At 41.4% G+C, this 25,845-nt stretch overlaps 1 protein-coding gene across 3 annotated transcripts in view; it reads right to left on the reverse strand.

Moving 5' to 3' along the window:
• PAFAH1B1 (platelet activating factor acetylhydrolase 1b regulatory subunit 1) overlaps positions 1–25,845 on the reverse strand; it is a 66,836-nt gene that overhangs the window by 9,079 nt on the left and 31,912 nt on the right. For all 3 annotated transcript variants that reach the window (XM_081346609.1, XM_081346610.1, XM_081346611.1), the window contains exons 3-8: positions 18,773–18,857; positions 13,597–13,671; positions 11,232–11,438; positions 6,041–6,209; positions 2,727–2,829; positions 917–1,145 (exon numbers count right to left, since the gene is read on the reverse strand). In XM_081346609.1, the coding sequence (XP_081202735.1) occupies positions 917–1,145; positions 2,727–2,829; positions 6,041–6,209; positions 11,232–11,438; positions 13,597–13,671; positions 18,773–18,857 (868 nt within the window). The remainder of the gene's footprint in view (positions 1–916; positions 1,146–2,726; positions 2,830–6,040; positions 6,210–11,231; positions 11,439–13,596; positions 13,672–18,772; positions 18,858–25,845) is intronic.

Here is a 25,845-nt window from a genome sequence, read left to right on the forward strand (position 1 = left end):
ACGACCATTTGTTCAACAATGGTTCAAAGTCTCAGAAAAAGTGACTTCTGACTTGTTCTCAAAGTTATGACGGTCACACTACTGAAATCGCAGTTTGGTTGCTTGTCAACCAGCTTACATTTACAACAGTTGCAACATCCTGAGGTCATGTGTTCATGATCTTCAACCTTCCCAATTGGCTTCCAACAAGTAAAATCAATTTAGAAGCCAGATTCACTTAAGTAATGTGCAATTCACTTAATGACACATGATTTGCTTAATGGCCATGATAACAATGGTGGTAAAATCAGGTCTGGTCATGTGATCACTCACTCTGTGACCACACCAACCTATAAGAGAAATCCAGGTTGTGGGCTTAAGTCAGGGACTATTTGTATGACTCATAGAAACATATTTAGATAATTTGATATCACACAATTCTGCTTGCAATGGAAAGCTTTCACTATACACCATTAAAGAATTGAATAGAATTTTTTATTGGCCAAGTGTGATTAGACATACAAGAAATTTGTCTCCGGTGCATAAGCTCTCAGTATACACACATACAACAGCAAAATGGTATCTCATAGATCATAAATCATAGTTACAATCATTAGTCATCAGATACAAACAAGTGTTAAATCATAAGATACCAATAAGAGAAAGATAGTAGGAAAGATGAGAAAAGATGAGAAATGAGAAGATGAGAAAAATGGTAGTAGCAATAGCTACTATATGGGTAAATTTCTTAGGCCTAGACAGTGCTGTGGGAATTAGGTGTTCAGCAGAGTGATGGCATGGGGCAAAACAACTTGTCTTTGGTTCTATGAAGAGGATAAAGATGATTTCCCTTGGAAGAAAATCCAAAGCATGTCAAACTCTCCAATGGATAGGTTGCCGAACCAATAAGGATGTTTCTCTAAGTGGAATCTCTTACCTCAGATCCTGTAGCTTCCAATATGGTGGAGTAAGAGCTCTCGGGAGCCCAGGAAATACACTCTACTACATGCTCATGTTCTCTAAGTTCAGCTTTGCACTCCTTTGTTGCTACCACCCAGACACGCACGGTCTGGTCATTAGAACAGCTGGCAATCAGCGTGCCATCTTGGTTAGGTCGTACCATGCGGACCCATTCTCGATGTCCTGTGAAGGTCTTCACACAGTAGCTGTTGACACGAAAGAAAACAGGTCGTATTAAAGCAAGATTGCTACAGAAAACAGAACGAATAGAATGGACGGACTGCGAATAATTCAGGTGGCTGCATTTTTTTTTAAGTGCTAGCCTGTAGTCTTGCCAACCTACGTAGTTTAGAATTTTTTGTTATTAAACTGGGTTGGGAAGGCTACAGGGCAGACAACAAGGGAAAAGGGGAGTGGGGGAGAGAGCAGTTAAAGAAATAAAAATTTGAACAGGAGCACAAAATGGTCTTGGGAGGTTTTCCAGGATAGCCACTAATATCAGACCAATTCTACAGAAAATATCCAAAATATTGGATATGCTGAAGAAAGACAGGAAATCTGAGATCACTTTCCTTGCAAGTCTAAAGAAATGTATGTATCACACTTCCCATGCTCCCGGGCTGTAGTACGTGACAAATGAAAAGAACTATGCTTATCCACAACAAATACAAAGTTTTTAAACTGGGATTGTGTAAACTAACAACACAGGCTGAAGGCAACACTTGGTTTTTGTGTAGTATGCCAAAGACCATATTTTAAAATTGAGACAACCAGGATGAAGGACAAAACCAAGTGATTCAATGTTGAGCTGAATTAACATGATCACTCTCCATGCACTGTTTCCCCCCCCCTCCAATTTGCAAATTACAAGGTTTTCAGATACTATATTAAATCACTAAGTTTCAGCCATGAACAGAATTTCAGTCTTTATGACAACTGGTTTAAAAAAAAAACAGAGAGGAAAATGTCACTATACAAGCCCAGAGCTTCATAGAGGCAATTTGCCTTTATTTCTCACTTGTCATCTCTTGTGCTAAAATATAACAACCATACTGGCTACAGAGACTGGTCTGTTCCTAGTAAATAACCTTCTGCTCAGGCAAATAATGGAGCAGGAATCCATGTTATGAAACACTGGAAAACTTGTGATCAAAGGTCAGAATCCAAGATGCTGTCTCCAGGAACAAACAGAGGCCTTCTGCATGGTGTTACACAATTAGCATGGAAGTTTGTATTGGCAAAGAAAATACTTTGCCTTCCAATACACCAGGAGAACCAGGAAAGCTATGAACAGGTTGGCACATATTTTAACCAGACTTGGTTATGTTGCGGCCTAACCCACCACAGGTCAGGCATCTGTTGATGGTCATCATCTACTAATTGAACAATCAGAGAAAAAAACTCTGTTATCTTCATCTGGTGAACAGCTTTGTTAGTTCTGCATCAGACTGGTCTTCCCTATTACCTGCCACTTGATCCTGTTAACTTAGAGATGCTGAGAAGTCAATCTGAATTTTTCTCTATGAAATGCCTTTCTTCCACTACAAGCCAATGGTTCTTCTATGGAAGGGGTAGGCAAACCTTGGCTCTTTTATGACTGGTGGACTTCAACTCCCAGAATTCCTGAGCCAGCTTGCCTGGTTCAGGAATTCTGGGAGTTGAAGTCCACCAGTCATAAAAGAGCCAAGGTTGCCTATCCCTGCTCTATGGTGTTCATCTCATTTCCTAAAGGCAAGTCTAAAGATGTATCGTTTCACCTTCATATAAATATATCTGCAAGATCTTACCCTGTTTGAATTTCCCACATTTTGATGGTTTTATCCCTTGAAGCAGATACTATATAATCCCCATTGGGCATGATGGCTACTGAAGAAACATTATGATCATGTCCTACAGGGGGGGAAAAAAGAAAGAAAGCACAGACTCACATTAAGTTCCCATGTGACTTTATCACAACGTATGTGAATACCATTATTGAATTCACCCCTTCACACAATTCTATGACACCCAAGTACCAAGCTGGGTGCCTTCCAGATGTGCCAGCTTATAACTGCCATCAATCTCAGTCAGCATGCTGCCATATGGTAATCCTCAAGAGGCAAACAAACAAGATGGGATGCTGAAAAAAGCACATAGTATGCTTTGGCAGTTGCCTGGCTATATATATATATATATATAATGATTTGTTGCACAGCTTCTGAGGAATAATTGTGGGATGCTAATTAAACCTCAAGAATACACATTTTCATCCCAGGTACTTAAGCAAGGAGCCTCAGCCCTTAAGGTTGTAACCTTGCAGATATTGAAAGAATCTGGAAATAGCAAGGGAGCGGTTTCATGTCGGTATGCCCAAGAATTTTAAATCAAAGAAAGATTGCTACCGAAATTTTTAAAAAAAAGGACAAGTGGCACCCTTGACTTTAGGCAACCTATAAACAGACTGTTTTTTTCCCCCAGTCCTGAAGACCATCTATTCTTTGAATCTGTAATCAAAGCTACGTCATCTGAATGGGCAACTGGGGGGAATGGTGTGTATATATGTATATGTGTATGTGTACAGTTGCAAGAAAAAGTATGTGAACCCTTTGGGATTATGTGGTTTTTTGCATGAATTGGCCATAAAATGCGCTCTAAACATCATGTAAGTCACAACAATAGAAAAACAGTCTGCTTAAAATAATACTACACAAACATTAGCTGTTGTCATGTTTTAATTGAAGATAAGATGGAAACATTCACAGTGCAGGGTAGAAAAAGTATGTGAACCTTTGGACTTAATAACTGGTTGACCCTCCTTTGGCAGTAATAACCTCAACCAAACGTTTCCTGTAGTTGCAGATCAGACCTGCACAACGATCTGGAGTAATTTTGGACCACTCCTCTGCACAAAACTGTTTCAGTGTAGCAATATTCTTGGGACGTCTGGTGTGAATTGCTCTCTTCAGGTCATGCCACAGCATTTCAATCGGGTTGAGGTCAGGACTCTGACTGGGCCACTCCAGAAGGCGTATTCTGTTCTGTTGAAGCCATTGTTTTGTTGAATTACTTGTATGCTTTGGGTCATTGTCCTGTTGCATCACCCATCCTCTGCGGAGCTTCAGTTGGCGGACAAATGGTCGTACATTTTCCTGCAAAATGTCCTGATAAACTCTGGAATTCATTTTCCCATCAATGACAACAATCCGTCCAGGCCCTGAGGCAGCAAAGCAGCCCCAAACCATGATGCTCCCTCCGCCATGTTTTACAGTGGGGATGAGGTTTTGATGTTGGTGTGCTGTGCCATTTTTTCTCCACACATAATGTTGTGTGTTTTTCCCAAACAACTCAATTTTGGTTTCATCAGTCCACAGTGTATTTTGCCAGTAATGCTGTGGAACATCCAGGTGCTCTTTTGCAAACTTCAAACATGGACAGCTGAAACAGTTTTGTGCAGAGGAGTGGTCCAAAATTACTCCAGATCATTGTGCAGGTCTGATCTGCAACTACAGGAAACGTTTGGTTGAGGTTATTGCTGCCAAAGGAGGGTCAACCAGTTATTAAGTCCAAAGGTTCATACTTTTTCCACCCTGCACTGTGAATGTTTCCATCTTATCTTCAATTAAAACATGACAATAGCTAATGTTTGTGTAGTATTATTTTAAGCAGACTGTGTTTTTCTATTGTTGTGACTTACATGATGTTTAGAGCGCATTTTATGGCCAATTCATGCAAAAAACCATATAATCCCAAAGGGTTCACATACTTTTTCTTGCAACTGTATGTATATGTGTGTGTGTATATATATATATGTATATATATACACACACACATATACACATATACATATACATAGATGTATATGTATATCTATATATGTATATATGTGTGTATGTGTGCGTATGTAGATAGATAGATAGATAGATAGATAGATAGATAGATAGATAGATAGATAGATATAGATATGAATAATCACGGACTGGCAATCCCAAAGAGGACACAGCACTGCAGACTTTTAGAGTGGGAAGGAGGATTACTGAAATATAAAAATTATGCCTGGCGCTAAAAGTTCTTGGCATTTTCTAAGCTTGTGGGGAATGGCTGTTCCCTGCAGACATTTAATTATCTGGCTAGGTAATATCATCAGTGTACAGAAGAGAGAAATCTTAGCTGTTGCTCATACTGGCTAAGGTTGGCAGAAATTGGGTTAAAGTCACAACACTTGGAGGGTAACAGTCTCTCCATTCACTAATCCCCAGGGAGAAAGTTTGTAGACATTATCCACCAGTTTTTTAGCTGCTCTTTTTGAAAAGTAGCAAACATTTTCTGCCTCTAGGCTAGAAAACAGTGCTACTCAACTTCCTCCAAAAGCAATAAACTTGTTTTCAGAAACATGCTCTGCCTACTGGGGCTCTTTAAAGACACTCTCAGGAAGCAAAAAATCTCTGAATGCCTCTCAGCCATGGCTGCAGTTCTGAAACTGTAGAACAGGCACGTTTTTGACTCAAAGAATTGAAGAGAAGAACATTTTCTGCTTTTGAATACATAACAATAGTAAAATGAACCAAAATGGATGCTTCCTGTGGTTACTGAATGGCAATGGCATTATAGTAAACTAAGAGTAAGCACTACAGCTTTTAGCTCCCACTCAACATATTATGCTGCATGAAACCTGTAACACTTTAATATTAGTAGAGTACAACAAAGTAAAATTATAAACAGCCAGTAATAAGAAACAAAATACACCACAAATAACAGATTAGTGACAAGAATGTTTAACATGTGCATTCCAGGGTTGTGAGTCATGTCTCCCCATGTTGTGCACCACCCTAGAAAACAACCTGCTAATACACAAAAGGGGAGCTTAGGATAGAACTATGGCATCCATGGAGAAGATGCTACTGCATGGAAAAGCTTTTAAGGATGTGAGTTGCTGCCTGCCACACAAAATGCTCCAGCACATGGGTATCAAGCTGCATACGAGAACTAAGCCCTGGGATGAATATCTTGAATGTGATGTCCTCTGGTTCACATCATCATCATCATCATCGTAAGAGAGAAGAGGTACGTACCTAGTTTTTACTTTTATCTTTTTATTGCTAATGATTTTTAAATAATTCCTTACCATGCATGGTTCTGATGCACTCAAAGCCTTGGAAATCCCATAACTTAATGGTCATATCTGCAGAACAAGAAGCCAATAGCTTGCCACTATGGTCGAAGGAAATATCCTGCACAGAATCTGTGTGGCCTTTCAGGGTGCGTTCAAAATCACCTGTCTCATAATCCCATACCTAGGAATTAGAGAAACAAATTGGTAAATATATATATATATATTTCCACAAACTTTTTTTTGCACGTTTGTTTCAAAAGTATAAGGGACGCGGTGGCTCAGTGGGTTAGGACGCTGAGCTTGTCGATCAGAAGGTCGGCAGTTTGGCGGGTCGAATCCCAAGTGCCGCGTAACAGAGTGAGCCCCTGTTACTCGTCCCAGCTTCTGCCAACCTAGCAGTTCGAAAGCATGTAAAAATGCAAGTAGAAAAATAGGGAACACTACGGTGGGAAGGTAACAGCGTTCCGTGCGCCTTTGGCATCTAGTCATGCTGGCCACATGACCATGGAGACGTCCTCGGACAAGCGCTGGCTCTTCGGCTTTGAAACAGAGATGAGCACTGGCCCCTAGAGTTGGAAACGACTAGCGCGCATGTGCGCGGGAACCTTTACCTTTGTTACTTCAAAAGTACAGGTAGCCCTCCTGGTCACATGATCAAAATTCAGCTGCTTGACAACTGGTTCATATTCTGGGGTCATGTGATAGGGAAGCCAAATTCATTTAACAACTATCTTACTAACTTAACACCTGCAGTGATTCATTTAACAACTATGGCAACGAAGGTTGTAAAATGGGGCAAAACTCACTTAACAACTGTCTCGTTTAGGAACAGAAATTTTGGAGTCAACTGTCACCATAAGCCAAGGACTACCTGAAAATATTTGAATCATTATTTTAACACCCATTTGTTTGTAAATCAATGTGTATGCCATCTCAATCATAAAAAGATTCTAAATACAGAATTACCAAGTAAATAAGTAAAAGAAACAAAAGGGCAAAATTAACATTAAAAATACATGGCGCACATCAAGGAAGGCAACTAAACAAATATATCGGCAACTAACCAGCATCAGGGAACCCAACTGCTATACTGTATACCACGCCTGTCAGAAAAGCCATTATTTGTGGCTTTATAACTAAACAGTTGCATTCTGGCCCACTTGTAGCTTCATCAAGGGTAGTCCCTAGTACAGGGGTAGGCAACCTCGGCTCTTTTATGACTCATGGACTTCAACTCCCAGAATTCCTGAGTCAGCATAGCTGACTCAGGAATTCTGGGAGTTGAAGTCCATGAGTCATAAAAGAGCCGAGGTTGCCTACCCCTGCCCTAGTACAACATGTTGCAACAGTCCATACTGAGGCATAAGTAAGAGGGCTTCCTAGTTCAAATAGGCAGTAATATAAATGTGAGAAATAAATAAAGAGAGAAGAAAAGGGGTGCGATTGGTACAGAAGATGAATTTGTACAAAAACTCTCTTCTGCTCATGGCTGCCCTCTCCTCATAGAGCTGGAGACAAAAGTCGAGGAGAACCACCAAAATTGCATATCGGTTCTTCCCAGACCAGGCAATCCTTTGAAGAACTGAAGATGGCAAAATCGCTGTGACTGGCGGGTCCCTGAAACCCAGGAGACTCAGTCTTGCTAGAGTTGAGCTTAAGCTTCTTTCCTCTCATCCACAGCCATAACCAGACACTAAGGCAGGGCTTCTACAGCAGGGGTGTCAAACTCAATTTCATTGAGGGCCGCATCAGCACTGCGGTTGCCCTCAGGGGGGCCGGGTGGGTATGGCCAGGGTGGGCGTGGCCTACTGGGTGGGCGTGGCTACAGTGCGTATGGCCTACTGGGTGGGCGTGGCCAGCTCTACATCGTTCGCATCAAGGGTGCCTATGGGGGCCTGGGCAGGAGTGGGACAGATCTGAGGGTCTCTGGCAGAAGGAGGGTCTCTGGGCCAGGGCCAAGGCAGTGGGGGCCGTTCCCTCACTGTTTCCAGGATGGCTTCGTGGGCCACATGAAACCACTTCACGGGCTGGATCCGCCCCCCGGGCCTTGTGTTTGACATGTCTGTTCTACAGCATTGATTATTTGGCTAAAGATCAAGATATAGAACTGGACTTGATCAACATGCTAATGAAACCAAACCCCATGCCAGCAGATAACTTCGCCCAGTGACATTTCACGCAGATGCTGAACAAAATTGGAGAGTGTCAAATTCTGTGGGATTTCACAAAGCAAATGCCTTGGGTCTTTTCCAAGGAACAAAGGAGGGGTTTTTTTCCCCTCTCCTAAAAGAACACCAATTAGAAACTGGCCCAAAGGAAGAAGAAACACAACAAAATAGAGCCATCCCCCAAATATCCAGAGACAATCCAGAAGGGATACCATAATCAATGATATCAAATGCTATTGAGAGATCAAGCAGGACCACATCACTCTTGGACCACCCCCCACCCCCCAATCACCAACACCAAAGTTCATCCACAAGCACAGTCAGTACTATATGCAAATTTTAGATAATTCACTTTTCCCAGAGTCCTTTGAAGTTACTGCATACCACATTCTCCATAATCTTCCTCCAAAAGGAAAGATTGGAAATAGGTAAAACATTATTATACCAATGCTGGGTCTAGTGATGGTTTTCTCTGCCTAATAGATCAACTTGTCAATTCAAGGATGAATTAACCACCACCTGAAGCCAGTAGTTGATCACTTCTCACAAGGTCTTACATTTATCAGGGGGAACAAGGATCTATTACGCCAGGGGTCTTCAAACTTGGCCCTTTGATGACTTGGGGACTTCAACTCCCCCATGTGTCTGGCTGAGGAATTCTGGGAGTTGAAGTCCACAAGTCATCAAAGGGTCAAGTTTGAAGACCCCTGTATTACACAGTTGGCAATGCTGACATTCCAAGCCCCAACAGATTCCTCAAAATCTAATAAGATTTTAGAGAGAAGATCCTCTGATTTTTTTTAAAAAAAGAGGGATACTAAGATTTATTTATTTTTATTTTAATTCCATTTATATCCCGCCCTTCTCCGAAGACTCAGGGCGGCTTACAAGCTTAGCAGTAGCTAAGATATGCTTAAAAAGGTCAGCAACTTCTCAAATTAGATTTAAGCATATTCCCCATGAATTAAAGCAACTTGTTTGCAAACTACACGAAGAGAATTCACACATGTGCATTTTGTAGGCACATAAGAGGTTTCTGTTGCCCCCAAAAGCAGAGCACACTGTCAGCTAAAAATATAAATGGTTGAACCATACAGTGCATATAAGAATTGTAACTAGCACAAAAAAGAAAAGAAAAAAAAGAGGCAGTTTCCTCTCTCGTGATGTTTTTACCCAGAGTTTTCTCTTGTACTTTTATGCTCTAGTCTCAGGAGCTATACTATTAAGAACTCTTGAAACCACAAAGACATAACAAAAGCTGTTTTTTAAAGCACACTTAACAATTCAATGGTTTAGAGGGATGTATTATGTAATTTCTTCAAAAAAAAATCATAAAGCTTTACTCTAAAGGCACACACAAAGCATCTCAGCCTTTTTATTTATTTGTATGCCATTCGTTCCGGAAGACTGTAAGCAACTGACAATCAGAAACATCTTTTCCCCACCACCCGTAAAAGAAAAAAAAAATCCACCCATAAAATAAACAAACCCAATATCGTAATTATACGAACAAGAAAAATGTACGAAGTATACATCTGCTAGATTCAAATATTCAATCACAGCCTGCCTTTTTCCTGAGCCTGACGGGCGGTGGGGGGGGGGGGGGAGAAGGAGAGAACAACAATCAGGTCTTAAAATCTTCTCCAGAAACCCAGAAGAGAAGCAGCAGGGGAAGGAATTCCAGAGTATTCCTCAACTTAACAACGGTTCATTTTAGTGACCATTTGAAGTTACAAGGGCACTGGAAAAAAAGTGACTTATGACAGTTTTTCACACAACTGTTGCAGCATCCCCGTGGTCAGGTGATCAAAATTCGGATGCTTGGCACTAGTTCATATTTATGACCGTTGAATTGTCCCGGGATCAAGTGATCACCTTTGGCGACCTTCTGACAAGCAAAGTCAATGGGGAAGTCAGATTCACTTTACAATTGTGTTACTAACTTAAGAACTTGCAAAGACTCACTGAACAAGAAAGGCAAGAAAGGTCATAACATGGGGCAAAATTCACTTAATAATTGTCTTGCTTAGCAACAGAGGTTTTGGGCTCAATTGTGGTCATAAGTCGAGGATTACCTGTACTGGGGCCAATCACTTCCTTGACAAGAGACAAAATTCTAAGCAGATTTGTTCTAAAAATAATTTTTAAAAAGCCCCAATTCTCATCAAGACGGCCAGCCTGCATCTTGGCTTCCTCACTCAAGATTACAAAAGAGACACATAGGATGAGAGGGGTTTTAATCCAATAATCTTCATTATTTTTACCTAATTAAAATTAGCATAATAAGATAGGGGTAAAGTTAGTCTTCTCCATGGCCTTCTTCTATTCTAGAAAGAAGAAATAATAAATAGTAGTAGAAATGTAAACAGTGGCAGAGGTAATGCATTTTTTTTAAAAAAAATCCTCCCTTTTCTTATTGCTTTTCTCCCATCACTTTCAAAATTCTTTACAACTCTAGATTGAGAATCAGGCATAATCAATTCAAGATTAGAGAAGTGTTCGTATAAACTAGTTCCCATCCCCTGCCTGTTACAACCAAACATGATGTCATTTCAGTCAGATGCTAAAAACCCTTGGAACAATAAAAAAGGCCCATCTTTTGATGCTTTGCATTTTTTCCAGAGGAGGAAAAAAAACACAACTGGAAAAAGTCACAAAATACGAACACCTGCAAATAGAAATAGAATTACTTTGGGAAAAGATAGAAAAACAAATGTGGTATCAATTGTAACAGGGCCTTGGGTGCAACCATCTGGAGCACCACCTGAACACCATCGGCATTGACAAAATCAATTGCAAGAGGCAGCCTTACAGCTTACGTCCTGCAACACCACCTTGGGAACCATCAAACAATACCCATATACTATGTCTTTGGAAAGGACTCAAACGGTGGATAAAAATGCTAAATCAAGGCTAAACAGCTGGCTGTGTGACCAACAGTAAGTATCAAAGGACCTTTAGTCATTGTTCAGCCATTTGCACCAGACATTTAGACCCAAAGTAACAGTAGAGTGCATAGGTTATGAAGGTCCTACCTTTATTGTAGCATCCTCTGAAGCAGAGACCATAACACTGAAAACTGGATGGAAAATTACTCTTGTGACTGGACTTCTGTGCCCACTTAATGCGTACTTTTCTGGAGGACGGGGAATCCATTCTTTAGGATCTCGCTTCTGACCAAGAGGCCCACCTGATGTAAATTCTTCTTTAGCTTCATTTAATTTGGATTCTAATTCCATAACCTACATTTCGAGAGAATCAAAAGAAAAAGAGCTAACAAAAGACATGCTGTTGTTTTTTTTAAAAAATTTACCCTCAAACCCTGATCCTTTTTAAACAGGTTTAGGAATGAGAATAGCGTGTGGAAATTAACGAATGCCAGGCTTTATTTATTTTTTCTGATATTCTTTTTTATTTCATTTTTATTTTATTTACACATTGTACTTCTTAATTTTTTATTTACGTAAACAGGGCACATAAGCCAGCCAGAGCTAGTTTTGATCAGAGAGGTAGAGAGGCCCTCTAAGTACATATGTTCATACAAATATACTAAAAGCTCTCAGAGAATAATTATAGAACAGTGATCTCCAAATATATACTGAATACCAAACTTCCTCAACTTGAAATATAGTGGATTACAAACTACCTAATTTGCAAACATCACAAGAGGGATAGAGGATTAATAGTACACCCTGTCTAGAAAGTGTTGGTTGGGGAAAGTCTGTTATGTGCAGTCATGAAGTTATGTAACGTAGCTTTCTAAAAGAAACTCAACAAAATTTGACATCTGCCTGGTTACTTTGAATCAATTCAGTCCTCTTTTTTAAATTAATACTAAGGCAAAATAAATCATCTTTATGTGAGTAATAAAAATTTACCATTTTGTCTTAAAATATTACTGGATAATTCCATTTGTTATGCCGTCTTTAATTGCCAGGTTTTTTTCCTTCAAATTCTTCAGGTTAGTTTGTTTAAATTTTGGAACATCAATACATTTGAAAGCTAGGCAAATCCAGAGAAATTCCATTTTTTTTGTAAATTCCTATTGTCGCTTTCAATTTGTTCAACAAATATGTGTGAGGGGGTTGTACAGACGCATGTAGAAATACACACACACACACACACACACACACACACACACACACACACACACGAACACCTACATTTTATAAAAAGAAAAAATCATATCCTTCATGTATCCCCTTGGTTGCACTTAATCCTGGAATCATTGCACATTACTCAGAAGAAAATATTTTCACAGTGCTTTTAAATTAAAAGCCATGGAAAAGATATTTAGTACCACTGTATTGGAACCATGATGCTAATCAGCGTATTAGACCAAAAGAAAAAAGACTAAATGTCTTCTTTCAGAATATGCATCCATTTAAATTTATAAGACACTCAGTACCCAAGGATTTTAAAAATCCGTTTCGTTTACTGCAGTCCAAAGATGGTCTTATCCATCATATAATTACAAAATACTGGAATAATGAAGTATTTGGATAGTGCATCAGAATTAATTGCATAATCATTGAACACCTGAATTACTTCAATATTGAAACAATGAATTAATATATGTTTTTATACTAAGGTTTTTTGGGGGGAGGGGGGAAAACTAAGTTAATATTACTTTTTGAAGAGCTCTCCTCAACAAATGTCAAAGTATCTCATTCTACAGGATTTATACATTTATAAAAAAACAAGTAAATGCTGTCTTTGTTATGTTTTTTAAAATAAAACATTAAGAGGGAAGTATTGCATGTTGAACTTGGATGTGGGAGATTCCGTTATTAAGAGCCGACTTATTCAGAGAGCTCACTGAGTAATTTTGGGCCAGTTAGTAACTTTCAGCCAATCCTACATAGGGGTGGATGAAGCAGGGGCATGGAGGGTCATATACATTCTGCTTGGAGCTCCTTATCAGAAAGACAGAATATTTATTTTTATCCTACCTTTATTATTTTCAAAAATATTTCAAACATACTTCATACACCTTCTTTCTCTTCTTTTCCCCACCAACAACCCTCTGAGGTGGGCTGGGGTGAAAAGAAGGAGACTGGCCCAAATCACCCAGCTGGTTTTCATGGCTAAGGCAAGACTAGAATTCACATTCATTCTCCTGCTTTCTAGCCTGGTATCTTAACCACCAGACCAAACTAAATATTAAGATGAAGAAACCAGTAATTAAAAAGTATATAATATATACAGGCAGTGGATGGCCTTGGGCTAGGCTGAAACAGGAAATAAGATTTGTCCCATGTCTGGAACTAAGCAAGTGTATTCTGAATGCTTAGCAAACATATATATATATATATATATATATATATATCAGATGCTGCTTAAAAATCTCGGCACAGCATTTTTTTTGCCAGTAACACATCAATGTATGTTTCTACTTACTTTCTTTTGTAATCTTATAACTGATGTCCATTTTTTTTCCAAGAGCCCAGCATATTTCTTATCTAATTCTTCATTCTGAAAAAAACATCAAGGTCAGTAAACAAATCAAAGCTTTTTAAGAGCATCTCCCCCACCCACCCCAAAGGCTTGGTTTTTCTTTTTCAAGAAGAGGAAGGACTTCTGGTTTCATAAAAATGTGGAACTTAATGAAGAATCACTACAAACCTATTATAGCAGGTTGGAAACTCTGCATAAAATAAAAGTGGTACAACGTGAGGTATTATGCTTGTAACAAAGTGAAACGTCAGTCGATACCAGGTTTGCTGGTTTATTGTGAATGATTCACTTATCACCCACCAGGAGTTATGGGGATTCAGAAGTATATAACTTGAAAAATCATTGTTGTAATTATCACTGTCATCGTATGAACCTATATTGTGCTGATCTGTCATGCAAACATAAGATCCACCCAACTCTGCCATTTTTTCCTGCAGCAGGCAATCAGAAGCCTCCCTGAAAAACTCTAAATAGTTCTCCAGATTTTTTCCCAGATACTCTCAGTGGCAGACTGCCTGGAACATTATCTAGATGGAAATCAACACATTTTGTGGCAGCAAGTCTTATTCTGATCCACACTGCAGAAAAATAAAATGGTGGCCAGTGTGCCTTAAGACTGTAGCTAAGAAGCTTCAGTCGATAAACCTGATGAATAACAGGTTAGTTAAGCCTACAGGCAGATTATATAAAATATGCCTAATCCATAGATATGAATGCGTATTTCTGTCGGGGTAAGCAAACAGGAGCTGTTATGGTATCTTAACAACGCTAACAAATTATCTATTAGCAATAAACTTTCTTAAATCTTGATCCATATTATCAGATGCATGGAGCATTTTCCTGGGAATTAGATGTGCAAGATGATTAGGGAAGGGAGAGAAGGAAGAAAGCAATAAAAGGCAAGGTCAAATGAAAAATGAAATGTAGAAAGTACAGTTAGCAAAAATTATCTAACCAACCCCCGACCTTCGCTCCTTCCGGCGCGATCTAAAAACGTATTTATTTGAGGAATCTGACCTGGTTTGATGGGTTAGGGTTGGGGTTTTAATATGTTTTTAATTACTGTTTTAAACTTGGGCATTATATTTAATCGTTTTTTAACTTTTGTATTCTGTTTTTATATTTATTGCCCTGAGTCCTTCGGGAGAAGGGCGGTATAAAAATATAATTAATTAATTAATTAATTAATTAATTATGGTCATTATTATGAGATAGAAATGCTTATTTTATTTTCCTTTAAGGATAGCAGCCATTGCTTGTTTTTTAAAAATATTTTAAATTCATTCATTCATTCTTTACCAAATTCACACTCCTCTAGCTTTTCTTGTTATTTTCTCATAAGGAGAGAACGTCTCCCTCGTGGCTGAATAACATAAATATTTAGTATATTCGGATTCTCCTTTTTACCTTCTGGGGAAAAATATTTAATGAGATTGATGCATAAGGCAGCACTCCTCTCATCAAGGACTGTTTTCAATTACGTGAACGAGATTACAATAGGACTTTATTTGGATGAGATTTAGGGAAATGAAATTGGAGCCTCAAGTGGGTCTTTTGGTAAGGAAGATGAAATTTGATGTTTTCACAGTCTGAGATTAACGTGTATTTAAACTGCATGTAGTCTGGAGTTGTCCAAAGATCTGGGATATTTCCGGATCATACTGGAAGGTGAATGGAATGTCTTAATATCAAAAAAAGGTTAATTTATAAGGACTGCATTCTACACTGCTTAGGCTTTTTAAAAACCTATAGTATTTCATTACAGAAACTCAATCAATGAGGTACATTTATAGAAAAATAGGTACCTTCTAAAAAGTATATATTAGTATACAATATTAAACACAAACATTAAGATAAACTTTCATTAGAAAAGAAAACGATATATTTCACAGAATGTAATATAATGTGAAAACATAAAGGATGAAGTTTAAAAGAATAAAAAAGATTAAATAAAAAGAAAACCTGAAGTTTTTTTTATCATTTCTTTATTTATATAGCTACCTTTTCTTTGAAACTTAACATTAAGAAAACCAAGATCATGGCATCTGGCCCTCTCAATTCCTGGCAAATAGATGGGGAAGAAATGGAGGTAGTGACAGATTTTATTTTCCTGGGCTCCAAGATCACCACAGATGGCGACTGCGGCCAAGAAATTAAAAGACGCTTGCTCCTGGGGAGGAAAGCGATGGCAAATCTAGACAGCACACTAAAAAGCAGAGACATCACCCTGCCAACAAAAGTGCGTATAGTCAAGGCTATGGTCTTCCCAGTTGCAATGTATGGCAGTGAAAGTTGGACCATAAGAAAGGCTGAGCGCCAAAGAATTGAGGCCTTTGAACTATGGTGCTGGAGAAGACTCCTGCGAGTCCCTTGGACTGCAAGACATTCAAACAGGTCAGTCCTAGAGGAGATCAACCCTGACTGCTCTTTAGAAGGCCAGATCCTGAAGCTAAAACTCAAATACTTTGGCCACCTAATGAGAAGGAAGGACTCACTGGAGAAGAGCCTAATGCTGGGAAAGGTTGAGGGCAATAGAAGAAGGGGACGACAGAGAATGAGGTGGCTGGATGGAGTCACTGAAGCAGTAGGCATGAGCTTAAATGGACTCCAGAAGATGGTAGAGGACAGGAAGGCCTAGAGGAACGTTGTCTATGGGGTCGCAATGGGTCGGACACGACTTCGCAACTAACAACAACAACAACAACCTTTTCTGCTATGATTAATGTAATACTGTAACTTCTTCAGTTTATAATCTTCCACAAAGGCCAAGAGGAACAGATGAAATGGGAAGCAGACAACCGAATATAAGATCTTCACATTCCACAGGCAAAAGTAATATTAATTTAAAGATAACCCAGTTCTACTGACTGAAATTGCTCAGAGAAGAGCCTGAAACTGTTTATCATTAATGATAGAAAACAGAACTTATAAATAATTAGAAAATTTATATCTTCCCATGCTAATTTTCTTTGCATCTTTACAAATTGTTTTGAAAAAAGCAAAAACAGGTGATGCTCCAACAAATCTATCAGTTGTGTACAAAAATATTCTCTATCAGAATTTTATATTTGTCATTCTAAAATTAATGAGTAGTCAATGCCATAAGCCACTAATGTGCAACAATTAAACTAATCCAACTGTCATTTGAAGAATGAATCAAACCACTGAGGAAACCATTTTATACTCAAATCTTTAAACAAACAAAAAAACTAGAAAAATCATCTTTTAACTTTCACTGTTAAGGATAAAACATTTTGTTTATTTTATTTGTTACATTTACATGCTGCTCATTTAACTGATCAGAGCAACTCTGATTTCCAAACATGTTAATATGGACAGAACTATCCATGATCAAACTGGTCAGTCCTAGAGGAGATCAACCCTGACTGCTCTTTAGAAGGCCAGATCCTGAAGCTAAAACTCAAATACTTTGGCCACCTAATGAGAAGGAAGGACTCACTGGAGAAGTGCACAAAGGCATGAATGAACAAATGTCTATGGAGAGTCTCAATCATGCAGGTCATGGTTGTCCCAAATTTGCTTTTTCCAAAAGGCAACTGGGCTCCAAGATCACTGCAGATGGGGACTGTAGCCAAAAATTAAAAGACGCTTGCTTCTGGGGAGGAAAGCCATGGCAAACCTAGACAGCACACTAAAAAGCAGAGACATCACCCTGTCAACAAAAGTGCATATAGTCAAGGCTATGGTCTTCCCAGTTGCAATGTATGGCTGCGAAAGTTGGACCTAAGAAAAGCTGAGCACCAAAGAATTGAGGCCTTTGAACTATGGTGCTGGAGAAGACTCTTCCGAGTCCCTTGGACTGCAAGGCGATCAAACCGGTCAGTCCTAGAGATCAACCCTGACTGCTCTTTAGAAGGCCAGATCCTGAAGCTAAAACTCAAATATTTTGGCCACCTAATGAGAAGGAAGGACTCACTGGAGAAGAGCCTAATGCTGGGAAAGGATGAGGGCAAGAGAAGAAGGGGACGACAGAGAATGAGATGGCTGGATGGAGTCACTGAAGCAGTAGGCGTGAGCTTAAATGGACTCCAGAAGATGGTAGAGGACAGGAAGGCCTGGAGGAACATTGTCCATAGGGTTGCGATGGGTCGGACACAACTTCGCAGCTAACAACAACAACATCCATATTGAATGAAGTCCTGTGAAGATGTGGGCTGGATTATAAATTTCTTTCTAATGTAAAGTAGTGGAAAAGAGAAAAAGATTTTTTTTTAAATGATCACCCATTAAGTACAGAAATTAACGGACAGCTTAGTTAGTATTGTTTTGCATTTTAAAGAAAAACTGGACAACTGGTGAAGAAATTCACATTTCAATAACTACTTACAATCTTTTCATTAAAAAGCAAAAAAGCAAATGAAGATATAGAGAGCTGACAAACGAGCTTTGCTGTTTTCTCCTGGAAACAGCAATAAAATAAAAGTTTTAAAGAATACTGGGAATTGTATTGAAATGTCCCAGATAAATCTATACCTTATCCTCTGTAATGATACAGCTCCAATATTATGAGATTTTGCAGTAAAGTTGATTGGGGGAAAAAGTGTTGAACTAGACTAAAACCAAAGGTAGCCAGTTATATTACACTGGAAGTAGCTAAACATTTTTCCTTGCTTTTTTGTCTAGTATCTGAAACAAAGGGATATGAGAACGTTTCAATATGGAAGTTCCATTTTACAATAGTACAAACATCCTTGATCATTCCTATTTTAGACACTGTCTAAAAACACCTATTTGGTCATGTTAATCTTTCCCATTCTATAACTCTCGTCTAGTTGGTTTAATTGTTTATTTTTTTATCTTATAGTACAGTTTTCACATTATTCTTCCAATTCGTTTGATTATTTAAATAAATGAAAACTGCTATAACACGTATTTTAAATGCCCTTATCTATTCTGCCTCAAGATGAGGAATATTATTTCAACAAAGCCTGCCCAGAATCTATCAACATCAGCTATAACTTTCAAAATCTGGTTAAATTCATCATTAATGCTAAGAATTATACTATCGGACATTATACTGTACTAAGGGGACTGCTGACACTATGGGACCACTGGTAAGAGAATCATCCCCTAACTGGAATATGTGAAATTTACTCACCACATCAAGCTCTGCCTCCTTTTTAAAAACAGAGTATGCCTCTTCATAGCCGTTAGAACGAAGATAATCTGCTATCGCTCGATTTCTAAACAGAGAGAGTTTGTTCAGAGATTAACATCACAGGAATTTTGAATACTCCCCAACCTATGTTACCTCCTATACTGGTTCTGCCAGAAGCAACATGGAGAAAAAACTTGTCTCCTTTTGTTTTGAAATGGAAATCACGACTCATTACGATCTGTGTGTACATCTGCCATACTCTGTACAACATAAAACTTACCTTACAGTGTATTTATTAGTAGTAACAGCAATTATTTTGCCAGAGAAGCAAGGAAATCAAAGTCTTTGACTGAACTTGCCAGGGGTTTCCGACATAACTGTTTCTTCTGTCATCCTAGACTGCTTGGCAGAGTTAGGAGTGTTAGATACATGTCTAATTTCTATTCTGTGGAGGGAGGAATTGTAGACTTCCTAGTCATTTTAACCTTTTAGTGGAGATGGGTCGCATTAAAAAAAAGTAATAAATTTTTAAAAAATCTACAAGTCAGTAATTATAAGGGGGTGGCAGAGAACCAGGAGTTAAGATTGCATACATCCATAACATTCAGCCACACATCTTCTTTAAAAAAAAATCCCATAGGGGCAAATGGAAATCCTGAATTAATTCTGCAATTAAATATGGACTGGATGAAAATCGCTCAACAAAAACTTAAATCGGGTTTTAAAAGAATGATGGTACACAGGTAACCCTCGACGTACGAAGATAATGGACCCCAAATATCTGCTGCTAAGCGAATTGTGCCTCATTTTATGACCCTCCTTGCCACAGTTGTGAAGTGAATCACTGTAGTTGTTAACTTAGTAATGCAGTTGTTAGGTGAATCTGGCTTCCCCATTGACTTTTGCTTGTCAGAAGATTGCAAAAGGTGATCACGTGGCTCCGGGACACTGTGACACTGTCATATACAGTATATAATGGTGGTCAGTGTGAAAACCAGTCGTAAGTCATTCTATTCAGTGCTGTTGTAACTTTGAGTGGTCACTAAATGAACTTTTGTTAAGTTGAGGACTATCTGTAGAGGGCGACGCTTCCAATTCAAGTAGCTTATTAATGAGACACAGAGGCAAGCAAGATGCAATCCAAGTATTCCCAAACAGCAGCTCTGGCACTGTACTTTTTCTTGATAACTGAGATTAGTTTTAGGGCCCTCCCCATCTAAGTAATCTCTTACATCATTTTCTTACAGCACAACTAACTGATATAAAGCCAGAGCTGATCTGAAATATCTATTTTGCAATTTTGTCTTATTCCAGATGCAAAGATCATGTGGTCAAGGTTCCGATAAACAAGACCAAACAAATCAGAACTCCCGAGGCTTGAAAATTCCTCAAAGAACATGTTTCTTGGTTACATAGTATCGGCATGGTCAAAAGTGAAACCAAGTCTGAAGATCCCTTCAGAGAGAAACTATATTACAAAGGTGAACTTCCTTCCCCACTACTATGACATTCCCCAATAGAATAGTTTGGCGGGCTAAATCCCCACGCCCCCCACTAACTGGCAGAAATGACCTTGGCTCCCACAGGACAGTAAAATGTTTAGACTAGTAGAAATCCACCGCACCCCCTCCCATTCTTGTGGCAATCGAGAATGAGCAAAATGGCTGTGGCCAGAATCATTGTAGTTTAGTTTAGTTTATTAATATTTCTATACCGCCCTTCTCCCGAAGGACTCAGGGCGGTGTACAGGGCAAGAATAAAACATAAAGTTACAAAAATTAAAAAGTTATTAAATACATGCCCATAAAAAACAATAAATACATTAATAAAACCCCCAATAAAATGATAATAAAAACCCCAGCAATCCCACCCTCAGGCCAGGCCGGCTTGTTCGAACAGGTATGTTTTCAGATCGCGGCGAAAGGAGCGAAGATCCGGCGCCGTCCGGAGCTCAACCGGTAACTGGTTCCATAGCTCCGGAGCGCCCACAGAGAAAGATCTCCCCCTGGGGGCCACCAGTCTACATTCTCTGACCGGTGGCACCCTGAGGAGTCCCTCTCTGTGGGAACGCACAGGGCGAAGGGAAGTTGACGCCGGCAGCAGGTGTTCCCTAAGGTACTCCGGCCCCCTGCCATGTAGGGCTTTAAATACCATAACTAGTACCTTGAATCTCACCCGGAAGACAACTGGCAGCCAATGCAGCTCACGGAGCAGAGGTGTGACATGGGAGTATCGGGAAACTCCCAACACAACTCTCGCGGCTGCATTCTGTGCCAGTTGGAGCTTCCGGGTGGTCCTCAAGGGCAGCCCCATGTAGAGAGCGTTGCAGTAGTCTAGTCGTGAGGTCACGAGCGCGTGAGTGACCGTGCATAGATCATCCCGGCTTAGATAGGGCCGCAACTGGCGCACCAGGCGAACCTGGGCGAAAGCCCCCCTAGTCACAGCTCCTATATGGTCTTCCAGGGTGAGCCGTGAATCTAGGACTCCCAAGTTGCGAGCCCTATCTACGGGGGGTAATAATTCGCCCCCCATAACGAGAGGTGGAATGTCCGAATAAACCCGGGATGAAGGTATGCAAAGCCACTCGGTCTTGTCGGGGTTGAGTTGAAGTCTGTTCCTCCCCATCCAGACCCGAACCGCCTCCAGGCAACGGGACATCACGGTGAGGGCATCACTGGGGTGGTTTGGGGTCGAAAAGAAAAGCTGGGTATCATCAGCATACTGATGATACCCAACTCCAAAACCACGAATGATCTCACCCAGCGGTTTCATATAGATGTTGAACAGGAGAGGCGAGAGGACCGATCCCTGAGGAACTCCACAAATGAGAGACCTCGCGGTCGACCTCTGCCCTCCTGCCAACACCGACTGCGAGCGTCCCCGGAGATAGGAGGAGAACCACTGCAAAACCGTGCCTCCCACTCCCAACCCCCGGAGACGCCGCAGCAAGATACCATGGTCGATGGTATCGAAAGCCGCTGAGAGGTCTAATAGGACCAGAACAGAGGAATGCCCCCTGTCCCGAGCCCTCCAGAGATCATTCACCAGCACGACCAATGCCGTCTCCGTGCTGTACCCGGGCCTGAAACCCGATTGGCACGGGTCTAGATAATCCGCTTCATCCAGGACCAGAGGGAGCCGATGTGCCACCACACTCTCAACAACCTTCGCAAGAAAGCGAAGGTTGGAGACAGGACGAAAGTTGTTCAATATAGCTGGGTCCAAGGCAGGCTTCTTGAGGAGAGGCCTCACCACCGCCTCTTTCAAGACGGCGGGGAAGCTACCCTCACTCAAAGAGGCCGATATAACTGCCTGGAACCAGCTACGTGTCCTCTCCCGGGCTGCATAAACCAGCCAGGAAGGGCACGGGTCCAATAAACATGTGGTGGTGCTCAGCCTCCCCATGATCCTGTCCACTTCCTCCGGAGTCACATAATCAAACTCCTCCCAGGTGATATCGACAAGACCACCCGTGTCCTGCTCGACAGACTCTGCCCAGTCAGAGTCCAGACCGGTCCGAATCCGAGCGATTTTGTCCGACAGATGCTGGTTAAACTCCTCGGCACGACCCTGCAAGGGATCCTCCCTCACCTCCTGATTCAGGAGGGAGCGAGTCACCCTAAACAGGGCGGCCGGGCGATTATCTGCGGACGCGATAAGGGCGGCGAAGTGGTTAGACCTCGCCTCCCTTATCGCAGCGAGATAAGACCTAGTATAGGTTCTTAGTCGCAATCGATCGGATTCGGATCGGCTGGATCTCCAACCGCTCTCTAGGCCCCGTCTCCGACGCTTCATCTCCCGGAGCTCCACGGAAAACCATGGGGCTCGACAGGATCTGCACCGGGTCAGGGGCCGCAGGGGTACAACTCGGTCAAGAGCCTCAGTGGCTGCCCTTTCCCAGGCTTCCACTAAGGTATCTGCCGAGCTGTGAGCAAGGGAGGCAGGTGGGGACCCCAGCGCCGCCTGGAACCACTGGGGATCCATTAAGCGTCTGGGGCGGTACCATTTAATAGGTTCCACACACCCACGGCGGGGGGTGGCAAAACGGAAGACCAGCCGCAGGAGATGATGATCGGTCCATGACAGGGGCATAACAATTGGGGAGCCCCCACCAAGATCATCTAACCACCGTCCAGATAAAAAAACTAAGTCAAGGGTGTGGCCTCCCTCATGAGTCGGTCCCAAAATTACTTGCGTCAGGTCCATGGCCGTCATGGAAGCCATGAACTCCCGAGCCAACTCGGATGATCCTCCCAGAGATGGTAGATTGAAGTCCCCCAAAACTATAAGTTTCGGGAACTCAATCACCAACCCAGAGAGGACATCGAGAAGCTCAGGCAGGGCTGCTGCTGCGTGACTAGGCGAAAGGTACACCAGCAGCAAGCCCAACTGCGCACCAGGGCCGCATCTCAAAAAGAGAGACTCACACCCGACTATCTGGGGAACGGTGGCCTCCCGTGGACACAAGGTCTCCCTCATAACAACAGCCACTCCCCCACCCCTACCCTGAGCCCGAGGCCGGTGCAGCACCCGGAAACCTGGTGGGCAAAGATCAACCAGAGGAATGCCGCCCTCTGGGCCCAACCAAGTCTCCGTGATGCAAGCCAGGTCCGCCTGCTCACCCTCGACCAAGTCACGGACGAGAGGAGCTTTGTTAACGACCGACCTGGCATTCAAGTACACCAGCCGGAGCTCAGGAGGCTGCACATCCTCACTCCCGGGACCTCGGGGCGGAACCAGATTGTAGAGTTGACACTTGCAACATCAGACCTAAGACAGAAGTCTTCAACCTTTTGGGCACTAGTGACCGGTTCTGCGGAGAGATTTTTCCACAGACCAGAGGGTCTGTGGTTTTGTGTGCTGCCTGCATTCCACTGATGGGGGGTTTGCTTGTTTGTACGGACCGGTTCCTGGCAAGCCGTGGCCTGGTACTGGTCCATGGAGTGGGGGTTGGGGACTCCTGACCTAAGAGATCTGTTTATATCCAGGATCAATGTAGTGCTGGTCCTGATTCTGAAGCCCTATCTAAGCTTTTTGCAAAGAGAACTTTTCCATCCATATGCACTAGGATTATCTATGCACTATCGACAGATCCTGATATACAATTGTAGCATTATGATTCTAAAAGCTGCTAATTCTTGGCAATTAGATTACTTTATGATTTTCCTGCCCAGAAAAAGTCATACGGCAGTTTTATATTAATCAGATTTTGGTTAAACAGACTTTTAAAAAATCAAGGTAATATAAATGCAATTTTGGCCCCTTCTGGGTTCCTCCCACTCTAGGAAGCATAAAATAAATGCAACTATTATTCCAACCAATCATCTATTTGCGGTGTGCATTGTTATTCTATAGCAGGGGTGTCAAAACTCAATTTCATTGAGGGCCGCATCAGCACTGCGGTTGCCCTCAAGGGGCCGGGTGGGTATGGCCAGGGTGGGCGTGGCTAAAGTGCGTATGGCCTACTGGGTGGGCGTGGCCAGCTCTACATCGTTCGCATCAAGGGTGCCTATGGGGGCCTGGGCAGGAGTGGGACAGATCTGAGGGTCTCTGGCAGAAGGAGGGTCTCTGGGCCAGGGCCAAGGCAGTGGGGGCCGTTCCCTCACTGTTTCCAGGATGGCTTCGCGGGTTTGACATGTCTGTTCTACAGTCTAAAGAAGAAGGTTCTATTCCAAACGATCTGCTGGTAAAAGCTGGTACAAGAAGACTGCAGTAATAAGGGCAAGAGACACTGATTCTCAAAAAGGGCTATGATTGCAGGCAGGCGGTGACCAAAATGAAAAAGGGCATAGCATTACTTGGTTTACTGAACCAAGACAGCAACCTGATCAGCAGTTAACTGACCAACAACTAACCCTTTGATTACTACTGAGGGACCATCAATAGCAATAGCACGTATATATCACTCCATAATGCTTTACAGCACCCTCTGATCCATTTACAATGTCAGCATCTTGCCCCCAACAATCTGGGTCCTGATTTTACCGACCTCGGAAGGGTGGAAGGCTGAGTCATCAAGCTAGCTAGCAGAACGGTTTTCTTCATTGTATACTGCAATATTTTTGCCAAGAAATAACATCCTTATTGATAAAACTGCCTTGGTGAATCCAGAACTTGCTGGAAAGCTCTCCCTCAAACATACATGCCTACTGAATCTGCCATCTTAGAACAACCAGATTAACTCTCCATGTTCAATTTAAGATGCCAACAATGATCTACTAAACTTTAAACAGCTTAGGGCCCAAGGTCTTCCAAGATAACGTTCAAAACACCCTCCAACACATCTATTAATATTACCTGAAGATGCTCTCTGCCTCTGAAACACCAGTGAATTCAGTCTATAGGAGTCAGACCTTTTATAGGCAGCATGCCAATTTTGGAAGTCAGCGGAATGTCATCTGAGCATGTTCTGCCATATTTATTAAGCTGGAGGACTGTCCAATGCCTTCTCAATAGTACTGTCCCAATTCAGAAAGTCTTTCCATTAAATCATTCCCCCTGGCACCCCCTTTGTTGTCCTCTTGGCAGCAAACAAAGTTTCCCTTTTTGTAAGCCGCTTCAAGTATAGAATTATGTGACAGTATGAACAGCATGTAACACCATTTTTAGTTATAATCCTTACCTTCGCCCGATGTGTTGGCTAAAGGTCAAGCTGATTGAGCATTATAATAGTTATAGTCCTACATATCTGGACCATATTAAGATAGAAGAAGCCGACACATAGGTACTATGTTAAACAGAGCTATCCATTCTCAAACATTTAGGATTTATTAGGATTTATTAAATTTATATGCCACCCTTCTCCCTAAGGACTCATGTTAAAAATACTTTTAGAAATTTTGTGAGCTATTCATCAAAAGGATGATTAAGATAATGTTGGTGTAATGTGATGAATTAAATGTGACACTGTAATGCCCCTGAGGTGGCACTGCAATACTATGCAATAGTCGGCATCACTTCTTCGGGCGCAGAGGCAGCTTGGTGGTGGAAGCCCAATGCACCTTGAAGACATAAGACATCCTGAAGACATAAAATAGGGGAAGGCTGAGTTTCTGATCCTGTTCCCATTACAT

The sequence above is a fragment of the Vipera berus genome (assembly GCF_964194415.1).
Source record: "Vipera berus genome assembly, chromosome: 1".
In the NCBI taxonomy this organism is placed as follows: domain Eukaryota; kingdom Metazoa; phylum Chordata; class Lepidosauria; order Squamata; family Viperidae; genus Vipera; species Vipera berus.